A 10,939-nucleotide genomic window follows, 5' to 3' on the forward strand; every position below is an offset into this window, starting at 1 on the left:
TGAAAGAGAAAGAGAGAGGGAGAGAGATTTGCAATAGCTCCATCGTATCTCATAGGTGATGGGTCGAGACATCGAGTGGGGCCCCCAAGCTGGGCCCGCGTATAAAAGGGGGCTTCAAGACATCCGCGGAGCATCAGTCCTCAAATCAAGGAACGGCAAGCAACCATGAGGGCATTCGTGGTGAGTAGCCCGTCCACGATTTCTCCGTTTCCCCGACTTCCCGTTTCCTCCTTCTCCTCTTCGTTCATCTGCCTTCTCTCCCATCACCTCTTCTCCTTCTTCCTCCCCGTCGCTGTCTTTCCTTTTTTTTGTTTCTCTGTCTCTGTCTCTCTCTCTCTCTCTCTCTCTCTCTCTCTCTCTCTTCTTGTGCGTACGGGAGAATTTCTCGGAGGATGATAAGACCGTGAGATAAACGAGGAGAATTCGTCGTTCGTTCGGGAGCTCGAGATCGAAACCGGGATCGAGGGTCCCGTCCAAGAGGACGGGAGACGGGAGAACGCGGGAGAAAGTAAAAAAGAGGGGAGGGTGCACGGAGAATATTGTGTGCGGTGTCAATGTACTCCGTGATAGTGAACTAACGCGAGAACCGGTTCAGTGATTGTGCCACTTCTCTAGTTCCGTTCGCGCGAGATTACAAGAAAAAGAGAGAGAGAAAGAGAGAGAGAGAAAGACAGGAAAAAAAGAACATAAATATCGAGATTCTCTCTCCCGCGGGTTTACGTAATACTTAACACCGTGAAGAAACGCTAATGAGCGCGGTCGGCAGTTGAGAGAAAAGGAGCGCGTTCCACGTGCTCGTAAATCCACCGTCGCGCCGTGCACTTCCGGAAGCACTTCACCAAAACGTTTATTGCTTACCCTTTAGCAATACGTTTATTGCTTCGTTGCAAGAACTCGAAGAACGAGTAGAAGAATACCGAGTCATTTCGTTAAAAAAAAATTGGGTGAAAACGTTTATATAGATTCGGGAAACACATGTATATTCCTTTCTATAATATTAATTAAAAACGTGAGAACTTTTAATATTAATTATATGTACCAAGTAAATAATGTATCTGACAGATTTTAACGGGTTCAACTTATATTCACGAGTTACATTATAATTTCACAAGAGCACGCATTTCCCACATAATAATCATTATAAAATGCAATAAATATAGAAGAGAAAGTAGGAGTACATTATAATAAAAACCGCGAACGTTATCAGAAAATTTACGAGTAGGAAACAAATTTCTATTTCGATATCTAAATACCGGAAGAGCAGTCACATCGAATTGATTCGCAATTGTAGATTGTCCTGACGCTCGCCGCGACGGCGATGGCGCGGCCGGAAGCCGGATATTCCTACCCCAGCCAGCCAAGCGGTAGCTACGGTGCTCCTTCTGGTGGAGGATTTGGAGGAGGAGGAGGAGGTTTCGGCCTCGCAGCAAGCCTTGGCGGAGGCGTTGGCGATGGCAGCGGTATCGGCATCGGCGGCGGCGGTGGTGGTGGTGGATTGGGACTTAGCCTCGCTGGTGGCGTCGGAGGTGGCGGCGGCATCGCATTCGGCGGAGGCGGCGGCGGCGGTGGTGGATTCGGTGGCTACGTCGGTGGCGGTGGCTCGCTCATTCAGAAACACATCTACGTTCACGTGCCACCCCCGGAGGCACCCGAGGAAAGACCGATCAGGCCGATCGGGCCCGCGGCTCCGGCGCAGAAGCACTACAAGATCATCTTCATCAAGGCGCCTACCCCGCCGACCCCGACCGCGCCGGTGATCCCGGCGCTGCAGCAGGACGAGCAGAAAACGCTCATCTACGTCCTGGTCAAGAAGCCCGAGGAGGCGCCCGAAATCAACCTGCCCACCATCACCCCCACGCAGCCCAGCAAACCGGAGGTCTACTTCATCAAATACAAGACGCAGGTAAGGGAAAGAAAGCTCGTTGTAACTCAGGCAAAAGCGAAAGTATCCTAAATTGATCGTTCAATCTTTCTTTTCTCTCTTCTTGGCACTGCAGAAGGAAGTTACCGGTGGTGGCGGTGGCATTGGCATCGGCGGCGGTCACGGCGGCGGAATCGGCGGCGGAATCGGCGGCGGTCACGGCGGCGGAATCGGCGGCGGAATCGGCGGTGGTGGAATCGGCGGCGGAATCGGCGGTGGCACCGGTATCGGCGGCACCGGACCGAGCGGACCCAGTACGAGTTACGGGGCACCCGGTGGATCCGGGCCATACTAGTCAATTCACCGCTATCCCCGACGCGGCCCCTCCGTCCTACCCCCCCGTTCATCGACACACACGCACACACCGCTCACATACCTCTAACATGATCAGCGACGACGATACTTGCCGTATTGACGTATCGCTGGGCTATACGCGCGATCGCCGAGAGAAGAAGACAACGATGACAAAGTTGAAAACGGCGATGATGATGATGACGATGTTGAATACGACGACGACGACGATGATGGCGATAATGAAGAGAACCATGATAATATCGATCACGACGACGACTACCACGATAATGATGACGATGATAATGATGACGACGACGACAATGATGATGATGATGATGATGATGATGATGATGATGATAATGATGATGACGACGACTAGAGCGAAGGAGAGATGTTTTTTTATACTTTTATTTTTTGCAAGAAAACGGTGGCGAAATAAAGCTTTTTTATGTATTTTTACATAAATACTATGTCTATGTCTCTCAACTTATTGTTCCACCTTTCCAATTCAAATCTAGACAATTCAATGAAATTTCCATTAGCCAATCTGCCCGAGTTGTTTTTTTTTTGCTTTTTAACAAAAAGTTTTCGAACTAAAGATTCGAAGAAAGCGACCTAGACAGATTTCTCGAAACCCCAACTCAATTTTGTAAACGCGATCGCAAAGTAGAATTTGCTCGGATGAAAAAAAAGGTCTCGAATACGCTTATTCTCCATCTGGAAATTCGCAACGCCATTTTTACGGAAAATTAATCTGACGCCAATCAGTACGTGCCAGCGCGGCGTTTTAATTCCGCTTATATACTCGTCGTTTCACACGTAATCGACGTATTTTCGCGTACGAAAAAAGTATCAACTCTGCCATTTTGAGGAATACCTGGAGAAGAAAAAGTAGGTGGACATCCAGGTTCGGGCCCGGTTTCGTCGGGCAGGTGAGCCACGGGGTTAATTTCCCCCGTACAGCGACGATTTCCTTTCTCAATGCGTTTCCGCATGAGAACGCGCCGAGTATTGCGCGACAGCGACAACAATTCTCTCGTCAATTCAACGCCGAGAGTAAAAGAGAGAAGAGACCAACGAGGAAAAGAGGTGGAGCGGGGAAGGCGGGAGAGGAAGCCTCTCGCGTTTATCTCTTTCCAAAAAGGCAGCGCATCTCTCGCGCGAGCGAGGAGAAACTTTCACTGCTCCTAAACAACCACTAATCAAGAGACGAGAACGACGCTCGTCGCCAGATTTCGTTCAACCGTTTCCCTTACCTCTCTCTCTCTCTCTCTCTCTCTCTCTCTCTCTCTCTCTCTCGGAGCGCTTCTCGAAGAATCTCCTCGCGAGTTGCTCTCGACGACGAGATCCGATGGAATCCACAAAGTAGCGCAGAAGGATTTCCCACAATGACTAGGCGAAAATAATGGCTTGTGCGTTTCTTAGGCGCCAATGCGCATGGGAAATGCAGGGGACACGCGCGTGTTTCTACAAAAGTATTTAAACACGAGACAACCAGTATAATCCTAATTATATGTGGCGACACAGTTTCTTCGTATCGCTAAGTTAAGATCTATTCGCAGATGAAGGCGCTCGATCAACAATTATAAACGAAAGAAAACTGAAGAGAATAAATATATTCTACATGACACACATATTTCTTATTTTTTTATATGTTAATAAAAAAAAAATTGGAGTGACTACGCGGAATATAATGTATGAACGTAAACGGCACAACACGTTTATATTAACTGTCTTTACTTGCCTAAATTTTTTAAACGTTTCTAAGATATATTTGTTATATTTGTTATATTTGTTATATTTAAAACACACAAACACGAAATACTTATTGCTTTGTTAAAAAAGAAAACTTGCATCGCTTTAGTTATATTTAGAATTTGTAGATTTTCAAAAAAGAAGAAAATAAAAAATTAAGAAAAACAATGCTTAACGGGGAAGATGAAAGGAGGGGTTCCGAGGTTTCACAAAGGATTAAGAGATAATGGTTGAAAGGAGAGAAAATGCGTTCTCGGCTATCGTTTACCGAGCGATGGACACGCGGTGATGAAAAGCGCATATACGTCGCGCGTGCATCACAACACCTGAACAGCTGGCTGCTGCTCGAAGTTGCCCCGGGGGAAAGATGAGACGACGAGCGAAAGCGAGGCTCCTCCACTCATTGACACGAGAGTTTAACGGGAGAGAAGACGAGAAAACGAATGAGAAAAGGAAGAAAGGGAAGCTCGCGCGGCGTGCTCACGCGCGACCGCCTGTGCTCCTCTCTTTCTCTCTTGTACGGCTCTCACGTGCACGTGACGCGAGTAACGATGGGAACAGGACGACGATTCAAATCGCGACTTCGAATTCACGACGTGAATAAGCGTCCTGTACGCGCGGTTCGTGAGCTCCAGCCGGCTTTGTCTTTCCTCGTTACACCGCGTCCGGGGCAAGAAAGTTCCGAAGAAGAATTGGTCGTTTGCACAGTTCTGAACTCCCGAGCTGATTAAAATCTGTCACGCAATTACCCATTTAGTTTACGTTAACTAAAAGGGTAACTGCGTTCACTAATTAATTTTACGGAATTAAAACGACGTTACTCGTATAAAGAGAAATGAAGAACACCCAGGTTTATTTTAATAAATCAAGATCAATAACTGACGATAATAGGTTTCAACGCTCGAAATAAAGAAAAAAGCTTAAAAAGGACTTACAACTTATTCTATCGTAAGCTTAATTATGTTGCGACTTTTAACCAACGGGCTGGTCCGAAACAGGACACTCAAATAACTTTCTCGGATTCGAGGAAACATTAAGGAGATGTAACGAAAAAATGTTTGCGTAATTTCGGAAGTGAATTAACGGAGAAACTTCGGCGACGTAAAGGGCTAGGATGGAGGATGTACTCGCGAGGAAAACGGGATAACGGGTTAAGCGAGGGGCGAAGAGGTCGGAGGGGTAAGTTAGGGAAGATGACCGGGGAGAGGAAGGCGGCGTGACGGCACTCCGTAGTAGCCAGGAGGCAACTTTCACGGGAACGTCGCTTCTTTTTTTTTTCCCTATCCGAACGAGGAAGAGAGAGAAGACTGGCGGGCACGCGGAGGCGGGAGAGAGGAGAAAAAACACTTTCGAAAGGTCAGACGCCGGCCTCCTTCAAAAATCGGACGACTCCGATTCGAGGCCATTATTCGGACATTGTCTCTTTCTCTTTCTCTCTCTCCTTTCTCTCTCTCTCTCTCTCTCTCTCTCTCTCTCTCTCTCTCTCTCTCTCTCTCTCTCTCTCTCTCTCTCTTTCTCGCGCGCGCGTTCGTGATATCATCCCGGTCGCGAGACGCTTGGTCCGAGCGTGAAAGCGCTCCTTTCCCCTCCCTCTGGGTGGTATGGGACAAACACACGTTTTTCAGGATCGCGATCGCGTGATCCTTGGTGTTTTAGAAGCTTTTAACGTGGTTAACGTACGTGTTGCCGTCAAATTGGAAATTAAGGCTGCAGTGGTATAATTAGTTTCGAGAATGGAATTCGCTTCCGAATTCTTCGTCCGAGTTGCCTCACGATTTCTCAGAAACAAATCGTACTTGATAGCTTCGAACAAGATCGATAATCGTGTAATAATAACACGCGCGGTGGAGCGTGAAACTACGGCACGACGTTTACGCTAACGCGTTACGTTCGAGTAACGATGTATTTAATATCGTTATGCTGTTACATTTAGATACTTCGTAACTTCAATTGAAGATATTGCAGCGCCAGCGATGCGTGTTCGCGATCAATTAATCAAAAAGAAATGTGTTAAATCTCCTCGTTAATTCTCATGAACTATGGTCTAAGAGATGTATATAAATGTTGCATGGTGTTAATTGAAGATATAACATTTCAATCGTTACAGTAATAAAGATTATTAATCAATATTTTTTTAATAATTAAAATATAACGCAATACCAATAAATATTTCAAAGTTATCCAGATTATTCACAGACTATATTCCATGTATAATAAAATAGAATTATCTACTGCCTTGTTTGACATAATAAACAAATTAGTAGTCAAGTACCTTTTAAATAAAAATATTAAACTACTTTACTTCTAAATTGTGTATAGCACTGTCAAATTTTTTTATTAATTAAATTCTTTATTTCTGTACTTTTTTAGTAAATCATCAAACTAGTAAAATGCACAAGAATCTGATCGTATATAATTTTTTATTTCCAATTTTCATTCCCAATATTTTATAAAATATTACTTTTGTAGAAAAAAAATAGGTGTAAATAATATAATAAATATATTTTTATGAAGAAAAACTTAACGCATAGGAATTTCTTCTCGCGGACCTCATCCCACGAGTTTGAGAAGGAATGCATGATCGACGTGCATCCAACTAATTTATTAGAACATCGGAGGTACATTCGCCGGGGTCGAAGGTTCACTTTCACTGTCCCGAGTTTCCCGATAGTGTTCCACGCGATCGCGCAATTTCGTCTTTGCGGAAACGTCCGCGACGAGCCGAGGATCACTTCGAGATCCCTGCATGACAATGGTATCATTATCTGCGCGAAATCGACGGCAGACGGTATCATTATTTACCGGATGTTCAGCAGAAATTGAAATTTGCGTCGCCCATCCAGCCGACCAGCTGGGTTTAAGATATTTCAAGTCTTTTTATTCGCTACAACTCGAACGGTTTTACAATTAAAATTTTTTGGCGCTCATGTATCGTCGTTAGTCTCGGGGCGATAAATAATCCAATAATTAATGTATCTCTCGCGCGGCATTTCCGCCTCAAAGGCCGCTAATAAGCGGTCGCCGATCTCATTGTCAGTAGCTAATCGAGATTCCACTGGAAGCCTCCCGTCGCGTCGCTTCCTTCTTCGCGAGGCATGCAAGAAAAGCGGAATTGCCAGTCGGTGCTTTACACGCCGGCATTATGAGGGTAATTCTCCGATGTGGTTCGAGGCACCTGTAAAAAAGAGAAAAAAACGCGATTATGCGACGTAGGGATTTGCATGAGAGAGAGGGGGGCGGGGGGACCGTGGCTTTTCCCGCGTGTATTCCTTACGTAAGATCGCGGGCTTACTGTTTAACGCCGAGCTCTACCGTGGACACGATATTATAGCTCGCGGAACGCGGCGAGAGCTCTCACGTTAAGATCGCGATTCGCGATCGAGCGAGCGAGGCTGAAAAGCCGCGCTACACACAATTCTCCCCGAATATGATGGACCATGATGACACGCGCGCAGTGAAAGGTGCGCGAGAGATTAGTATTAGTACGTACACACGTACGTACGGTACAAGTATGTACGTTCGACTATATTTTCGCGGTATTCGCGGAACATGATGTTAAGACCGAAATGGAGGAGATGTAACTCCAGTAACGTAGCGAATTATTATCGCGATTACATTTCGCTAGTCATACGTCGAAATGTTACGTCACGGCCTGACAAAGGCATTTTAGATAGGAAGATATGCACGACAGCCGACGAAACGTGTTCAAGAGGCCACATACTTCTATCCTGTTCCTGTACGCACGATTAATCAAATCTCCAGCGAGATATATTCAACGATTTATAAGTAATTCTTTTTTACTTCTTGATTCTTTCCTTCTGGATAAAACAATGACGTTAATAGCGCGCGCTTTCTTAAGAGCAATTAATTATACAGTGAAATATTTTGTGTTAAACATTTTACGTGTCTCAAACTGTCCATCTGAATTTTTATATTCATTTAGCACGAGATGTTACAAATTAAACACAAAAATTTTTACAAGACGTGATTTTAATATATATATATACAAAATACTTTTTACTGCGTAAGCCATTATCATATTGTGAAGTTAATTATTTCTGATTAATCTGATCATCACTCGCATTTTAGATAAAGATATATATTCACCGACGTGTCTTGCACTTGTGTAAAACGTGTAATCGATTAAATGAGACAAAATATATCAAATAATTTACAAGTTCTTTTTAATTATTTTTTCTGTCTTGTTTTCTTCCTTCTTAATAAAAAATTGACGTATTTTTATGACGGCAATTGCCCAAAAGTCTTTTTTAGATTATAAAATATTTTTAAAATCTAATTTCTGTTCTTAAGAATTCAAAAAATACCTATTTATTTTCTATATAAAAAGAATTTTTTATGTTCTATAAGAATTCGCAATAAAAGGCATTTATTTTAAAAGAATTTAAAAAAGCGAATCTTTTTTTGAGCTTATAACAATCATCTATTCTACTTGCATAATTTAATCATTATATTGGTTGTAATCTTGAAATCTCTATCTAATTTCTGATTGAACTGATCGTCACTGTCATGATGAGTCATAATGAAATCATAATGATCGCGATGAAAAATGGTGGTAATTAAGGCACCACTGATCTCGCGCGGATATGACAAAGTGATCATCCGTGAATAGCTTAATCACGTAATAATAAATAGCCGACTACTGATTGCATCACGCACGCTGCAACGTTAAAGTTTATAGCCCACGTTTTTCATTAGATCTTCACTCAATATTTTATTAATCGATCGCGAGTTTTGCAAATAATTCGGTTTCGTAACCGAACCTGCGGATCGGAGTTGCGTTGCAAGACAAATTATTGCGACAATGAATAACGCCAAAGCAACGCGCACAAAACCCACCGGTGTGGCAGGAATATCTGTATTCTGGCTTTCTCAGACTCGCACGGTGGTTTCTAATCTATCTCCATAATCTAGCAAACCGTAATGTAACTTTGCCGTAATCCGCCATACTCCGGTGCGCCCGTCTTTGCTCTTGCTTATGACACGGTACGCCTAACTCTGCTCTACTTTTAAATATTTAGATAGATGTTCTGTTCTGTTGTATATACATGTACATCTATTACATACGATCATATTCCTCTGCTTATACGACGAGGGTTCCAAGACTTCGGCCATAAATCGAATAGCATTTCATGTAAGTAAAGCATTATTTAGGCAAAATAAATATTTTATTGCTAAAAATTATAACATAATAAAACAAAAAATGTTTTCATTATAATTCTTAATATGGTATTTGCTATTATAAAGTTAATAATTAAACGCAGATTAACTTCAATTTAAGTGATTAAAATATACTATTTCTTAAGACGTAATTGTTAACAATAATATTTTTATAAGTATTATAAAATTATTATTTAATCTGACCCACGAAAAGTCATGATTGATTAACGGATACTTAATTAGCTTTGTTATAATCATACTAGTTATAATTTTTCATTTCAATAGCATGCTAGTGAAATCCAATCTTCATATAGAAATCCAAAAATAGAAATAATCATAAACAGAGAAATTTCTACATTATATATTATATTATACATTATATATTATACATTATATATTATTATATATTATACATTATATATTATGTATTACACATCTAATATTCCTATTAATTATAATAAATTTTTGTCGTTAATAGTAAAGAAAAGTATCAGTGAGATAAAAGGGAATCGAGATGTCTAAAATCACCCGGCAGATCTATTAATCATGTTATTTATCATGTTCTGCGTTGTTCACACTTTATTTGTTTTTAAATTGCGAATGTCTCATTATCTTTAATTTTTCAGATAAACATCGCAGTGGCAGCTCACCGACGTCTTATCGTTTGCGTGAATCTCGTACTCTCTTGCACAGCATATTTGTCTATCCCGTCAACCATCACTGTCATCTCGCATGCAATAAATTACTATTATTATCACTCGAGGACTAAATTCTTTTTATCACCAGAGGTAGCTCGGCCGGAGTTAATTTACTTTGGCGCAAGGGGCATTTGTTCTCTCGGGAAATGATCGCAAGGTCGCCGTCACCTCGGAGGGTACCTCAGGATTCGATAACGACGAGATTCGTCGTTATATCGCAAACGTCCTTTCATATATTACGTCACGACTATGCGCTCTAAGTAGGTGACCGGCGGAGACGAATCTACGGGGAACCAGGCGAGTTCGAAGAGACGAAGACGCTACCGGGTGAAAGCATGGGTCATCGTAAAGGCCAGGCACCGTATATATCTAGCTCGATACGTACATACATATACATCGCTGCATATCCCTAACTCGCAATTACACGCGCGCGCAAGTTAAGTTTAGTTCAGTATCGGTCGAAAGAGAAGCGAGCCGTTTCCTTCTCGCTTTCCTTCTACACGCGTGCTATATAGTGCGCTTATTCGCACACCGTCACTGCACTCGCATGCGAATATCGCGTGTGGTACACAGAATGTGCACATTGGGAATTATGCATGGCGGATAACGCGGATGCGGTTCCGCGAATGCATTGTTCCATCGCGTCGCAACGATTTTTATCTCGTCGATTTGTATTTCATTTTAATTCTGTACCGAATATAATAGAAGATATCGTGAAAATTGTACCAGGCATAAGAAATGTACTTTGTAAAACATAAGAATAAAATAATAATAAATATTTATAAACACTAATTAATAATAAATGTCTTATATATGTGTATATTTATTTGTGTGTGTGTGTGTGTGTGTGTGTGTACATATATGCATATATATGTATGTATTGTGTGTGTGTGTGTGTGTGTGTGTGTGTGTGTGTGTGTGTGTGTGTACATATATGCATATATATGTATGTATTGTGTGTGTGTGTGTGTGTGTGTGTGTGTGTGTGTGTGTGTGTGTGTATAATTAAAATTTATTAAGATAAGATAATCAAAAATGGATATTTTATTGTACATTATACACTTTACATTATATTTTTTTTATCAATGATTTA

At 42.1% G+C, this 10,939-nt stretch overlaps 1 protein-coding gene across 1 annotated transcript; it reads left to right on the top strand.

Moving 5' to 3' along the window:
- Positions 1 to 2,680, top strand: LOC105832365 (glycine-rich cell wall structural protein 1). The gene is made up of 3 exons (XM_012673234.3): positions 1 to 180; positions 1,292 to 1,903; positions 1,998 to 2,680. Exons 1-3 carry the CDS (start codon positions 166 to 168, stop codon positions 2,214 to 2,216), a joined length of 846 nt encoding a protein of 281 aa, XP_012528688.3. The 5' UTR covers positions 1 to 165; the 3' UTR covers positions 2,217 to 2,680.
- Positions 2,681 to 10,939: the final 8,259 nt, after the last annotated feature.

This window comes from Monomorium pharaonis, chromosome 3, assembly GCF_013373865.1.
Source record: "Monomorium pharaonis isolate MP-MQ-018 chromosome 3, ASM1337386v2, whole genome shotgun sequence".
NCBI lineage: Eukaryota > Metazoa > Arthropoda > Insecta > Hymenoptera > Formicidae > Monomorium > Monomorium pharaonis.